The following is a 14903-nucleotide window of genomic DNA, read 5'->3' as shown; positions in this document are numbered from 1 at the left end:
ATAACCTACTAAACATTACTTACTTGCTATCCAACACTCCACAGCCAGAACAAAGATGTACACAATAGGCCTATGTAGTAGAAATTCCCCACCACACCTCCAGAAAACTTTTCATGAATGGGGACGGTATGTTAGAAGGGGCCTTGACAATCATTGCATGCATATTGATAATGTATTCTTATTTTATTTTCATCCAAAAAATATTGGCTTTATATTAATTTATTGTTTTATCTTCTCTGTCATACACATAGATGTAACTATACAGGCAGTATTGTATTTATAAAAATTGGTTCACCTTTGTATCCTCCAGATGTTGTTGCAGGTCGTTCCTTTGGTGTGTTAGTTGTTGATTTGTAAGACAGAACTCTTCGTCACACTGCGTCTTCTGCTGCTTCATGCTTCTTAATGTCTTCAGAATAAAAATGGACACAAAGACATATAAAAGAAATTGTACATACACATGGTTGTAATGCACTGAAGGGCTAGCTGATGACAATAATAATTGACATTACAGTATTCTACGTGCAGACCACATCTATTAATTAATAATAGATGTATGGGATGAGCTTTAGGCCCCTTGCACACTACTCTATTATGGCTCCGTACAACCTGTGAGTTGTACAGAGCTGCAATACAGCACCTATAGAAGTCTATAAGGCCCTAGTATACTTTCCCTATTCCTCCGATTTCATATAGAGGCTTTTGCATCTGATTCCTTATGAAACTGACAGAAAACACCTCATGCCATAGGCATATTTGGTTGCTGGATTACGAAGGTATTCTCAATAATCATGGAGCTGCAGGGACTTCATGTACATGTCTCAGCCGTGTGCATGAAGCCTAACACAAAGACAAGCAGACAATAAAAAGATTATATTATATGTGAATCCAATGTGCAGTAGTTTTCATTCACAGCAGAGAAAAGATTGCAATAGTACAAACAAATTAAAAGATTAACAAGATTTAAGATAAGAATAAATTATTTATTCAAAGCATTAAGATCGTGAGTTCCGACATCTCATTTAAAATTATTTCTCCTTATTTTTATTTAATAGCAGACTTCTCCATCCAAATCCACATTATGTGAAGCCAACAATCGAGCTCGGAGATAAGTATGCATCAAAGACAATAGCCCTACACAAAGTGTGGTTCAGTGGTGTATCTGCTATTGAGACAGTCCACTGCAACGTTATGGGGCCTGCGGAGGGAGATGGATAAACCCTGTTCCCTCCCTATTCATGACCAGCACTGTTCCCTGAACCCAAAGTACTCGTCATCATAGAAACTGTAACTAAACTGCCTTGAAGATAGGATGGGGGTCCTTTTGATTATTATGAATGAATTAGGAAATAATTTTGTAAATCGAAAATCCTCCCAATGCCATTTTTTTTTTCTGATACATGAAGATATGTTCACTCATGCATTGGATAACACTTAGACTACATTCAGACAACTTAGCTAACCTCGGACGTGAAAAACTGCAATTTTCACATCCGAGGTGCACCTGTGCGGGACGTGTTGTCACGGATCCCCCATAGACTAGAGTCTATGGAGGGATGCGTGTCATGATCTAGGGGTATGTGGACCCACTCGTCTGCTCCGTCGTAGCGGAGTGGCAGCTAGCCAAGTCACAGTCTATACAATAGTTCATAGCACAAGAGTACCTGAGATAGTCTGGACAGTGGCGGATAGAAAGTTCTTCCTCCTACTCTCTTATAGTCCAGAATCTCCCCCACCTCGAACACATCAGAAGAACTGCTGGGAGCGACTGCAGACCTAGGAGCTTTACTGAAGCTGTTCAGAACCACAGGCTTTAGGAGTGACACGTGGAACGAGTTGAGAATCTTGAGAACAGTAGGCAACCGCAGTTTATAGGATACATGTTTAATTTGTTACAGAACTTCAAAAGGACCGAGGAACCTGGAAGTGAATTTGTGAGATGGCATCTTGAGTTGACTGTTTCTCGAGGATAGCTAGACCTGGACTCCAGGAGAGAACTGAGGAGAAACTTTTTTTCTTTTATCGGCATGCCTTTTCATGCGGTTCGCTGCCTGGAAGATAGCAGACTCAGTTTGCTGCTAGATGTGAATAGAAGTCCCAAATTAAGAATTTGCTGCTGGTACCAGAGTCATGGCTGGCACAGGAAGAGGAACTCGATTATGCTGGCTGTACACAATGTAGAAAGGAGACAAGGCAGTAGACTCACTTGTGTGATTGTTGTACAAGAATTCCGCCCAAGGCAGCAGTTGCACCCAATTGTCGTGTTGGGCAGAAACGAAATGACAGAGATAATTCTCCAAGATTTGATTGGTCCTCTCTACTTGACCATTGGACTGCGGATGATAGGCGGAAGAGAAGTCCAGTTTTACGTCTAGCAGGTTGCACAGGGCTCTCCAGAACTTGGAAGTAAACTGTACAGCCCGGTCTGAAACAATATGCAGAGGAAGTCCGTGTAGCCGGAAGATGTGCAGTATAAATAGATTTGCCAGGCGAGGAGTAGACGGAAGGCCAGTCAACGGAATAAAATGTTTTATTTTAGAGAAACGATCCACTACTACCCAGATCGTAGTACATCCACCTGAGTGGGGGAAGGTCAGTGATAAAGTCCATAGCGATATGCTGTCAAGGGGCATCAGGAAAAGGCAGGGCTAGTAGCAAACCAGCAGGTTTGGAGCGAGTAGACTTGTTCGAGGCACAGTTCAAACATGAGGAGACATAGTCCGCAACATCTCCAGGCAGAGTAGGCCACCAATAGTGACGAGCTATCAAATCCTGTGTCTTACCGGCATCAGAGTGCCCAGCTAGTTTAGAGTTGTGTCCCCAGCGGAGAATTCTCCTGTCAACAAGACAGACAAACATTTTTCCAGGAGGAATGTCTCTAATTTGCAGAGGATTGGAGGCAATAATCCTAGAAAGATCTATGATGTATTGAGGAGTTTTCTCAGAGTCATTGGTATCAAAGGAGCGAGACAGGGCATCAGCCTTCACATTCTTGTCTGCAGGATGGACGTGAACGAAAACTCGGGCGAACAATGACCATCTGGCTTGGCGTGGATTTAATAGTTGAACTGACTGTAGGTACGTGAAGTTCTTGTGATCAGTATATATGATGATAGAATGGATAGCACCCTCCAGCAAGTGTCTCCATTCCTCTAAGGCCAACTTGACGGCCAGCAACTCCTGATCCCCAATGGAATAGTTGCGTTCTGCTGGAGAAAATAAATTTGAGAAAAAGCCACAAGCCACCATCTTGCTTTTAGAGTTATTTTGGCATAGTAGCACTCCCGCACCTACAGAAGAGGCATCCACTTCCAGAAAGAACTGCCGAGAAGCATCAGGGTGATGGAGAACAGAGGCTGAGATGAAAGCGCTCTTAAGATTAGTAAACACTGATTCTGTCTCCGGAGACTAAACCTTGGCGTTCACCCCCTTCTTGGTGAGGGCCGAGATTGGAGCAGTCTGAGATGAGAAGTTCGGGATGAATTGCCGAGAAAAGTTTGCAAACCCCAGAAATCATTGTATGGAGCGAAGACCCTGTGATCGTGGCCATTCTAAGACGGATTTCACCTTCTCTCGATCCATCTTGAGACCACGGTCAGATACAATGTAGTCTAGGAAGTCCAGAGAGTTCCTCTCGAACACACATTTCTCGAATTTAGCATATAGGCGATTCCCCCTTAACTGAGAGAGAACTTGGCGAACATGCTTCCGATGTGTCATCAAATCATGTGAGTAAATCAGGATGTCGTCCAGATAGACCACCACTCACACATACAGCAGGTCTCGGAAAATGTCATTTACAAACTCCTGGAACACAGCTGGAGCATTACATATTCTAAAGGGCATCACAAATTATTCGTAATGGCAGTCTTGGGTGTTAAATGCGGTTTTCCACTCGTCACTTTTGCAAATACGGATCAAGTTATAAGCTCCACGTAGATCCAGCTTTGTAATCACCTTGGCCCCACAAATTCTATCAAAAAGTTCTGAGATAAGCGGCAAGGGATACTTATTCTTAACCATAATTTGTTTCAGACCCCAGTAGCCGATACATGGACGAAGAGATCTGTCCTTCTTCACGAAAAATCCAGCTCCAGCCGGAGAGGATGACTTCCAGATGAACCCTGTCTCGAGGTTCTTCTTAATGTAGGCAGACATGGCTAGGGTCTCAGACAGGGAGAGAGGATAAACTCGACCTCGAGGTGGCGAGGCGTCAGGAAGCAATTCAACAGGCCAGTCGTAGATGCGATGAGGAGGAAGAATCTCTGCTTCCTTCTTACTGAAGATGTCCGCAAAACTAGTATAATGTGACAGTAGATCAGAGAGTAACTGAGGCAGTGGAGGCAAAACCGGACAAACCTGTGGCAGGCAGCGGGCAAGGCACTTGGACCTCCATTGGAGGACCTCCCCAGAACTCCAGTCAAGAACCGGAGCATGTAGACGAAGCCAAGGCAGCCCAGCAGGACAGGGTTGATCGCTTTAGTTAGAACGGGGAAGGTAATCTGCTCTGAGTGAAAAACTCAGATTTGTAGTGTCAGTGGTTTAGTGACTGATACAATAGGATCAGGCAAGGATAGTCCAGTGGCAACCGCCAGGGGTCTCTCCAGAGGAAATGTGGGTAGATGTAGGCCATCCACTAGATCCTGCTGGATAAAATTTGCAGCCAGCCGCTCCAGAATCCAGATAGGCAGAGAAGGAGTGTGATGTCTCTCCAGAGATGATGGTCACCAGAACAGATAACTTGGGAGAGGCTTTGACTTTTGGCATCGTCCCAAATAGGGTTGTCTCTCCAACCAACCCTAGGTGCTGGAGTTTCTCTTTTTTTTTGGACATTGGCACACAAAATGGCCTCTAAGGCAGCAATACAGACACAGACCTGAAAAGCGTCTGCGCTGTTTCTTCTGCTCGGACAGTTTGATTCTGTCTACTTGCCATAGGTTCTTCAGGTAGAGCAACAGGGAGAGGCAATAGTGGTCTCTGGAATGAGAGTGCAAGTCTGTGGAAATGTCTGTCTCGCCGAACCTTCTGAGCACATTCCTAGATCCTCCCGTCAAACCGGGTAGCCAACAGAATAAGAGCATCCAGAATAGAAGAAAGATCGCCGGCTGCTAGCTCGTCTTTGATGTGCGAGGACAGTCCCTGCCAAAAGGTTGCCACCAACGCATCATTGTTCCATGCCAACTCTGTAGTCAGAGTACGGCAGGAGATAGCATACTCTCCTACTGTGGACCCTCCTTGCTTGTGGGTTAGCAGAGTGGCCGCTGCGGAGGATGTTCGAACCGGCTCCTCGAACACAGTACGAAAAGTCTGTAAGAATAAAGCTAGGTCCAAGAATTCAAGTCCCTCTCATTCCAAGATGGGGTTTGCCCATACCAGGGTCTTGCCAGCGAGAGGGGAAATGATGAACGCTACCTTGGCCTCATCAAAGGGGAAGAGATGAGCTCGTAGTCTAAAATGAATGATACTTTGGTTGATGAACCCTCTATAGGCTCTAGGGTCACCATCATGGCGTGGAGGAAGAGGCAGCGAAACTGCAGAATCGGAACAGACAGGCGGAGTAATGGGCAATGGAACGGCAGCAGCATCTGGAAGAGGAGCAGGAGGTTGATCCAGTCGGGTGAGTTTACAGCCATTAGGAGTTGATCCTAGCGTGCACGTAGGTCAAGCATATCCGTTTTTATCACCTGAACTGAGGTCTTAGATTGGCCAGCGGGTTCCATGGCCTGACTGTACTGTCACGATCAAGGGTTATGTGGACCTACTAGGTCGCTTCACCATAGCGGAGTGGCAGCTGGCTAAGTCACAGTCTATGCAAAAGTACGTAGCACGAGTACCTGAGATAGTTCGGTCAGTGGCAGAGGCTTTGGCAAGGATGGGACTAGACGTGGCAGATAGCACCAGACGTGGCGGATGATACCAGGAGTGGCAGATGACACCAGACATGATCTATAACCGCAGGCGTGGCAGGTGACACCAGACGTGGTGTAAAACAGTAGACATGGCAGACGACACAACATGACTCTAGACACTAGAAAGGCTCAGGAACAAAACACAGCACGGGATACAGGTAGCAGGGCACGGGAACACTAGGAGCTGGAAACAACTAAGGGACCATTTGCAATACGAACACAGGTAGACAACAACAACAACGCTCAGGCAAAAATGGAAAGGGCGGAGCCCTTTCTATAGTCCAGGATGATCAAGGATAAATTAGGGATTTTTTAACAGGAGCGTGCGCTGGCCCTTTAAGGCCGGGACCGAGTGTGCATGCGCACCCTAACATCAAGAGCAGGGCCAGATGGCAGCGAGTGCCAGCGTCTCCTAGGAGGGAGATGCTGGCAGAATGCCAGCGGTCTGTGGTCACGGCCGTCGCGAAAGTAGGACATGTCCTATTTTTCACGGACCCTTCACATGCTCCGTTAAAACAACTTTCATGTGAATGGCCCCACTTAAATACATGAGTCCGTGTGATGGCCGTTGTTTTAACGGCTGTCACACGGATGAGATACACGCTCGTCTGAATGAGCCCTTAGAGTTATTCAAAAGTGGACAGACCCTTTAAGTAGGGTGAAAGATTCAGAATAGATTGTGATGTCATGGTTACTCAGCTGCGTTTGTCAATATGATTTATTTTCATGTCCAAGTGGATAAATAAAGGGGCTGCAGAATGAAATTACCTTTCTCAATAGGTATCATTTAAAATAAAATTAAGGTTTTAGTATTTTATATTCGATGCTATGCCTCTAGCTTCCATCAATGCATATTCCCAGCTTTAAAAAAGGAATATACACTAATTTAAAAAACAAATGAAAGAATAAAAAGGTTCATAGTTTCAGACAGAGATCTATTCCTTGCTCCCCACCCCTTAACTCGAAAAGACTAATGATGTGATCTTTGTCACTTTTAACTTCTATATTTTACTGAGGGAAGGGCTTGTAGCATTACTCACTGACACTTCCAGCACCACCGAAGGTGACAAAATAAGACTACATTCTATCCATTATGAGCTTTTATGTTACTTGGGTAATTTATGAAGCTCTGTAATAACAATCATTTATATAGTAACCCAGTTAGAGCTCGGCTGTGCTAACCCAAAGGATGCTTTTCTGCTTGGATACCATGATCATTGTGTTGCCTCTCCTTTCATGTCTGATTTAGTAAATAATTGTATTCCCCATGAACTAAAAATACTGGAGCATCTTTTCTTAGAACTCTACGTTGTGCCGTTCTTCTTTTATAGTGCTAGATCTGAATTCAAACACAATACTAGTTGCACTGTCATCTTTGGTCCAGGCTTAGTTTTACAAGGCAATGTCATGGGAAAGTACCGTATTTTTATTAATTAAAACTATACAAAAATATATTTTTTCTTACTTTTATATATAATAATATATATATATTATTGTATGTTTTTTATTCTATTGTCTTTACATTGTTTTTTTTCTTTTATATTATGGAACTGTGCATCAGCCTTAATATTTTTAGACCCAGCCCTATAGGTAACCAAAAAGTTGAATCTGGTAAAAAATAATGCCTATCGAGATTGTCTCGGGTTTAGCCTCCGGGCAGATTCTAGGAAAACCAGATTCTTGTGGTCGGTAAGGACCGTTACCTGGTGCCTAGCCCCCTCCAGGAAGTGGCGGCACTCTTCAAATGCCCATTTAATGGCTAAGAGTTTGCGGTTGCCAATATCATAGTTACTCTCAGTGGGCGAAAACTTCCTGGAGAAGTAGGCACAGGGACGGAGATGGGTGAGGGACCTGGTACCCTGGGACAAGACAGCCCCCACTCCCACCTCGGACGCGTCAACCTCCACGATAAATGGCTCCATTTGGTTGGGCTGAACCAGCACCGGGGCCGAGATAAAGCACTTCTTAAGGACCTCAAAAGCCTGGACAGCCTCAGGAGGCCAGCGGAGGAGATCAGCACCCTTGCGAGTGAGATCCGTAAGAGGCTCAGCGAAGACCGAGAAGTTAGCAATAAATCTCCTGTAATAATTAGCGAACCCCAAGAAGCACTGTAACACCTTCAGGGAGGCAGGTTGGACCCATTCCGCCACAGCCTGGACCTTGGCGGGGTCCAAGCGGAATTCATGAGGAGTGAGGATTTGACCCAAAAATGGTATCTCCTGCACCCCAAACACACATTTTTCGGTCTTCGCAAACAGTTTGTTTTCCCGAAGGACCTGGAGCACCTTCCTGACATGCTCAATGTGGGAGGACCAGTCCTTGGAAAACACAAGTAGGTCATCAAGGTACACTACAAGAAATACCCCCAGGTAATCTCTTAAAATCTCATTTATGAAATTCTGGAAGACCGCGGGAGCATTACACAACCCAAAGGGCATGACGAGGTATTCGAAATGACCTTCGGGCGTGTTAAACGCAGTCTTCCACTCATCCCCCTCTTTGATGCGGATAAGGTTATACGCCCCCCGTAGATCAAACTTAGAGAACCATTGGGCCCCCTGAACCTGATTAAAGAGATCAGGAATCAAAGGAAGGGGATACTGGTTCCTTACAGTGACCTTATTCAAGTTACGGTAGTCAATGCATGACCTAAGACCACCATCCTTCTTCCCTACGAAGAAGAAGCCAGCACCTACCGGAGAAGTAGAGGGGCGAATGTAACCCTTGGCCAGGCATTCCTGGATATACTCTCTCATGGCTTCACGTTCGGGACAAGAGAGATTAAATATCCTACCCTTAGGGAGCTTAGCTCCTGGTACCAAATCGATAGCGCAATCGTATTCTCGATGAGGCGGTAACACTTCGGAGGCCTCCTTAGAGAAAACATCAGCGAAGTCCTGAACAAACTCAGGTAGCGTGTTCACCTCCTCAGGGGGAGAGTACAGATCACTGCTCCAAATGTATGGAGCCAACAAGGAGTTCAAAAACAGGGGTATGCTGTGTAAAATAACCAATAGCAAGAGGAGTGGAGTCGATACCCACTACCGGGACAGGTTTAGGCAAATCAATCAAAGGCATAGCTAGAGACATCACTTAGGCGTGGAAGTTTTCCGGCTGCTTATTCTTACACCTAGGACAGGTGTTCACTTGATGCTTGTCATCCCCACAATAGAAGCAGAGACCATTCTTCCTGCGGAACTCTCTACGTTGTTGGGGGGACACGGAGGCCCCGAGTTGCATAGGTACCTCCGAATCTTCCGTGGAAGAACGAAGCAACGGAACCTCGGGAGGCATCATGGGGGAGTCAGAGGAGAAAACACAAAAATGTTCAAGTTGCCGTTCCCTGAGACGTCGGTCAAGTCGTACCGCTAAAGCCATAACCTGGTCTAGGGAGTCAGAAGAGGGATAGCTAACTAGCAGGTCTTTCAGGGCGTTCGACAGACCCAACCTAAACTGGCACCTTAAGGCAGGGTCATTCCACCGAGAAGCTACGCACCACTTCCTAAAGTCAGAACAATACTCCTCAACAGGTCTCTTAACCTGACGTAAGGTCACCAGCTGACTCTCGGCAAAGGCAGTCTTGTTAGTCTCGTCATAAAGGAGTCCGAGAGCCGAAAAGAAAAGATCAACGGAGGAAAGTTCAGGGGCGTCAGGAGCCAAGGAGAAGGCCCATTCTTGGGGCCCTTCCTGGAGCCGGGACATAATTATACCCACCCGCTGGCTCTCAGATCCTGAGGAGTGGGGCTTTAAGCGAAAATAGAGCCTACAAAGTCTTCCGGTCCCCTGAGAACCGGTCAGGCAACTTGAGGTGGGGTTCAAGAGGTGAGGTGAGGGGCACTACCATGGTAGCATCAGGCTGGTTGACCCTCTGAGCCAGGGCCTGGACCTGTAGGGAGAGACCCTGCATTTGCTGAGCCTGGGTCTCAAGGGGGTCCATAGTAGTGTCAGGGACCAGGGTAGACTAGGTATAGGGCTTGTGATTATGTAATGATGGGGGTAGGGAAACAGACAAGTGAGCCCTAATCTACCCGCCACTCAGTCCCTGCCTACTAGCAACGACCCGCCCTAGGCGACGGGGTACAACTGGGCGACGGTCCCTACGCTAAATAAGTGCACGACAGACAAACAGACAAGGGTACACAGAAGCTAAGGGAAATGGGGCAGTTGCCCACGGCAACACCGTGAGCAACAAGAGTGGTAAACGAGCCGAGACAAACCAGGAGTGTACGAGGTACCAAACGCAGAGCAGGAGAGTAGTGAACAAGCCGAGTCAAACCAGGAGTGTACGAAGTACCAAACGCAGAGTAGGAGAGTAGTCAGCAAGCCAGGGTCAATATGAAGCAGGGTCAAATAGTTCAAGAAGCTGCAGCAGGGCCAGGAAACCAAACGAGAAGAATCACAAGCAAGGAGGAACAGGAAAGGCAGGTATAAATAGACAGAGGGCGGGAGCTAGCTCCGTCTGGCCAGGCTGTGATAGGCTCTCCCACTCCTAAGCCTGCCATCCTGAGTGGTGGAAGATGGAGTCAGTCTCACAGACATAGAAGCAGGTGCAGACTGATTACCTATGGGTGTTGACACAGAAGCTGTGCCTGGCAGATCCTTAACAGGGGCAGCCAACTTGCGCTATTTCTATGAGCTATGAACAGCGGTTCCAGAGATTTACTTTCCATCAGGCACTTGGATGTTAGAAACTTCAGTCAGGTAATTACTCATTGACTTCTATGATAAAGTGTTGTGGGCATGCTCTGTGAGATGTGAAGAGGTCACTGTGCCGGTTGGGGAGGAGATGAGCGGTCCCCATCCCCATGGTCAAAAGTATTATACCGCGTTCTCTATAATGATGTCTTATATCTTTAAATATGAAATGTTTAATTGATTTTTGAAAATGCAGAAACAAGGAAATAAGACAAGAAATCGCAATGCGAAAGAATTATACAGTATACATTACATAAACACAGGCTAATCAAAGCACAGCAAGCAAGTATTCGACAAAGTAATGCTTAAATATAGACCTGGGTAAGATTGTACGCCTTGTATAAAGTAGGAGGACTATTATAAAAATACAAACATAAAAAAAAAATCTGTCTACCCAGAACATAGTCAGATGTCCGCATATGCTAGAAAAGAAAGAGTTAGTGGCAGAAGCCAAGCAGTTATATCGTCCTATAAAATGTCACAGTTCATTGTGGATGTGGGAGGCCAAGGGCTAATAGCTCTATATGGTTACAACAATGCCACTATTACAAAGAAGGGAAAAGACAAAGTTAAGTATGTAACCTAAGAAATAGTGGCATGAATCCGGTATTCAGAGGTGCAGAGTTAACAAGTCAAGACCTTATAAATTGTGGTCAAACAAGGGGTGTTATTAAGGAAGATGGGTGAGATCCAGGAGATGTGGAAGGTAGATATCTGGACCATGGTTCCCAGAGTGAAAGGATTTTAGGGAGTCTATGAGATCTTAGAGCAAACATACTGTACGTTCCATTGTAAAGGAAATATTCACCTGATTAATAAGCTCAGGGGTGGAAATAATGGTGTTCAGTTTCCAAGACTTGGCTATAAGTAGGCGCGCCACAGTAATAATGTGACTAGCCACTACATGGGATTTAAATGGGATATTGTGCATTTTAAGGTAGCATAAGGCGGATAGTACATGATGAAATACGGGAAATCATTTAGAATACTTTTAGCCAAAAAGAATGCACCTTTGGACATTGCCACCACATGTGGAAATATGGGCCCTTGCATCCGCATCCTCTCCAGCACAACTCCGAATATGAAGGATTAGATTTCGCAATTTGTGAAGGAGTCAGATACCAGCACAAACAACAGCTTTTGTGAGGCTTCCAAAAGTGAACCCCCCCTGGAGACCTTTTTAGTCCAAGAAAAAGCAGAATGCTAATCTTCTAAAGAAAATGAGGACTGTGGTTCACTTTTCCATTTTTCACAATAAGAAGATTTGCTGGAGAGAAGGCGGGTGCCCAGGTCATCATAAAATACATATATAACTTTTTTCTTTTATGTAGGGTCAAAATAGAAGCGGTGAGCTACAGAAGGGAATATGGGCGTCTTGACATTTAAAGTGTAGCTAAATGTTTGACAAACTTCTGACATGTCATAGTGACATGTCAGAAGTTTGGATTGGTGGGGGTCCGAGCATTGAGACCCCCACCAATCTCTAGAACGAAGCAGCTCTAGAACACGGTTGCCGCGTTTATCTAAGAGAAACGCGGTTCTTTGATTAGCGTTCTTTTTTTTATCATTTTAGCTAAAAGTGCACCCGGGCTATTATCATTAAGATAAAAACCAAACTGCATAGATTTAAATACCGCCATATGACGGGACATAAGAACATTTTGGAGCTGGTCTCTGAGAACTTTGATTCATTGGGAGGTATCCTGGTTCACCTGTTTTTTTATTAAGAGATTCCAAAGTATATAGTTGGGCGAGAATATAATTCAAGGTTTTTTTCCCTATGTTTTTTTAGTCTGGAGGCGGCCTGAATCCCCATTCACCTCATGTATGCTTTATGGGCATTCCATAGTGAGAAACAGTTATCAGAGGAGGGAGAGTTCACGTCAAAATAGGTTTGAAGATGGGTATCCATTAGTTCCTTAGTCAGTAGATGATCTAACACCAGATCATTTAATTTCCAGGATGAGAATGGAGGTGAGGGTGTCTGATCTAAGATATCAAGAGAGATGGGGGCGTGGTCAGACCACACTATATTCCCAAAAGAGGATGCAGAGATATATCGTAGGCTGAGCTTACTTACTAAAAACATGTCAATCCTGGAGTAAACCTTATGCAGAGCGGAGAAATATGTGAAATCGCGTTCATTGCCATGTTGGCAACGCCAAACATCATATAATTCCTCCATATGCACTGTATGATGTAAATTAGAGCGAGGTCTATTCATGTTGGAGGAGTCAATAGCAGGGTACATGACCTCATTAAATTCTCCACCAATAATTAGTAACCCTTTCGCAACCTACTGTATTTTGCAGAGTATTTTATGAAAGGCCCTGAGATGATGGGAATTAGGGAGATATATGTTAACAAGTGTATACGTTATATGATTGACATCACACATTAGGATCAAGAATCTACCGTGAGGATCCGAAAGGACCTCGCGTTTGTGAAAGACCACCGAATCCTTAATTGCAATAACTACCCCTTTCGATTTGTTGGGACTAGATGCCTGAAATATATGTGGTAATGTATGATGAGTAAATTTTGGGGGATTATGAGACGAGAAGTGGGTCTCGCGAGCGAAAAAAAACGTCATAACGAAGAGCTATAGCCTCTTTCCACATCAGTTGGCGCTTAAATGGGCTGTTAAGCCATTTAACATTTAGGGAGGATAAGGTAAAAGACATGATAAAAAACGGAGAAAATCAGTATAAAGGGCTCGGCGTCACTCAAAAAGCCACATAATGCAGACTAAATCATGGGAAATTCTAGGTAGACAGAACATTTCAACCTTATACAGTACAACTAAAAACATGAAAACAAAAGGTGTAAAAGACATGGCGCCTACTCTGCACTGCACAGACCTCCATGGAGAGAAAAAAAAGCAATATTAGAAACATATAGCATAGATATATAACCAGACAGTTGCCTTTGGGATCAAGTGGGGGGGGGGTCGTCCCTGTTCCATTTCCCATTTGGGAAGGAGACAGCGTGGCGATTTGCTTGTAGGTGCATCTGCCTTATTCGAAATAGGGATATTCCATAGTAGAGAAGTTCCTTCAGAGAGAGAAGAAATCACATGAGAAGATCTATTCCTTGAGACAATAATCTTGACCGGGAACCCCCTTTTATACTTAAGGTTGTGCTCCCTTAGGATAGATGTTAGCGGTTGAAATTAATTGCGTAAAATGAAGGTAGAGGCAGATAAATCCGGATAGATCGAGATATGGGCATGTCACAATCACAGGGTATGTGGACTCACTAGGCCAGTCCGCCGTAGCGGAGAGGCAGCTGGCCAAGTCACAGTCCATGCAAGAGTCTATACAAGTTCGTAGCACAAAGGTACCTGAAAGAGTCCAGATGGTGGCAGGGGCTCTGGCACGGATGGTAGTAGGTGCAGCAGGTTGCGCCAGACGTGGCGGTAGACAGCAGGTGCAGTAGGTTGCACCAGACGTGGCGGATGACAACGGGTGCTGTAGGTTGCGCCAGACGTGGCGGATGACAACGAGTGCAGTAGGTTCCGCCAGACGTGGCGGATGACAACGGGTGTAGCCGGACAAGACTCCAATCACTAAACAGGCTCAGGAACAATAACACAGCACGGGATACAGAATACAGGTAGCCGGGCACGGGAAACAACTGAGAACAGGATAACACTAAGGGACCATTTGCAAAGACTAACATGGGATTAACTAACAATGCTCAGGCAAGGATCAGAAGGGCAGGACCCTTTTTATAGTTCAGGTTGATCAGCGAATAATTAATTATTTACATATACGCGCTGGCCCTTTAAGGCCGGGAACCAGGACGCGCCCTCTTGTGATCATTACGGGACAGAGCGGCGCATGTGCCGACGTCTCTGGGGAGAAAGATGCCGGTAGGAAGAGGAAGATGTGCGGGAGGCAGGTAAGTAAAGGTTGCGGTCTGTGACAGTGGCCATAACGGGGCATAAGGGTCCAGGAGTTTACCCAGCTTCCTGGATTCCTGAAGAATACGAACCTTGGCTTGATAAAAGTGCACTCTCGTTAAAACATCCCTGGGAGTTATCAGGGGCAGAGCGGGATTTAGGAATCCTGTGTGATCTGTCCAGAGTTAGGTCCAATGGAGAAAATATAGGAACAAAGGATTTGAACATGACCTGAAGAAAATTAGGCAATTCAGTAGGGGATACTTCTTCTGGGATACCCCGAATTTTACGATTATTCCTTTTGGGTCTGTCCTCTTGATCCATCATTTTAACCTTTAACCACTTCACTTTGTCATTAAGCTCAGAGTGAGCATTAATAAGGTCATTACGCGCTC

General features: G+C 45.2%; 1 protein-coding gene across 2 annotated transcripts in view; it reads right to left on the bottom strand.

The window, feature by feature from the left end:
* Positions 1-14903, bottom strand: part of CCDC178 (coiled-coil domain containing 178) — a 425544-nt gene that overhangs the window by 298829 nt on the left and 111812 nt on the right. For both annotated transcript variants that reach the window (XM_075826302.1, XM_075826301.1), the window contains exon 15: positions 296-409. In XM_075826302.1, coding sequence (XP_075682417.1) covers positions 296-409 — 114 coding nt within the window. The remainder of the gene's footprint in view (positions 1-295; positions 410-14903) is intronic.

This window comes from Rhinoderma darwinii, chromosome 5 (genome assembly GCF_050947455.1).
Source record: "Rhinoderma darwinii isolate aRhiDar2 chromosome 5, aRhiDar2.hap1, whole genome shotgun sequence".
In the NCBI taxonomy this organism is placed as follows: Eukaryota; Metazoa; Chordata; class Amphibia; order Anura; family Rhinodermatidae; genus Rhinoderma; species Rhinoderma darwinii.
Note: the sequence above shows the minus strand (reverse complement) of the source record. Positions and strands in the feature narration are given on the sequence as shown.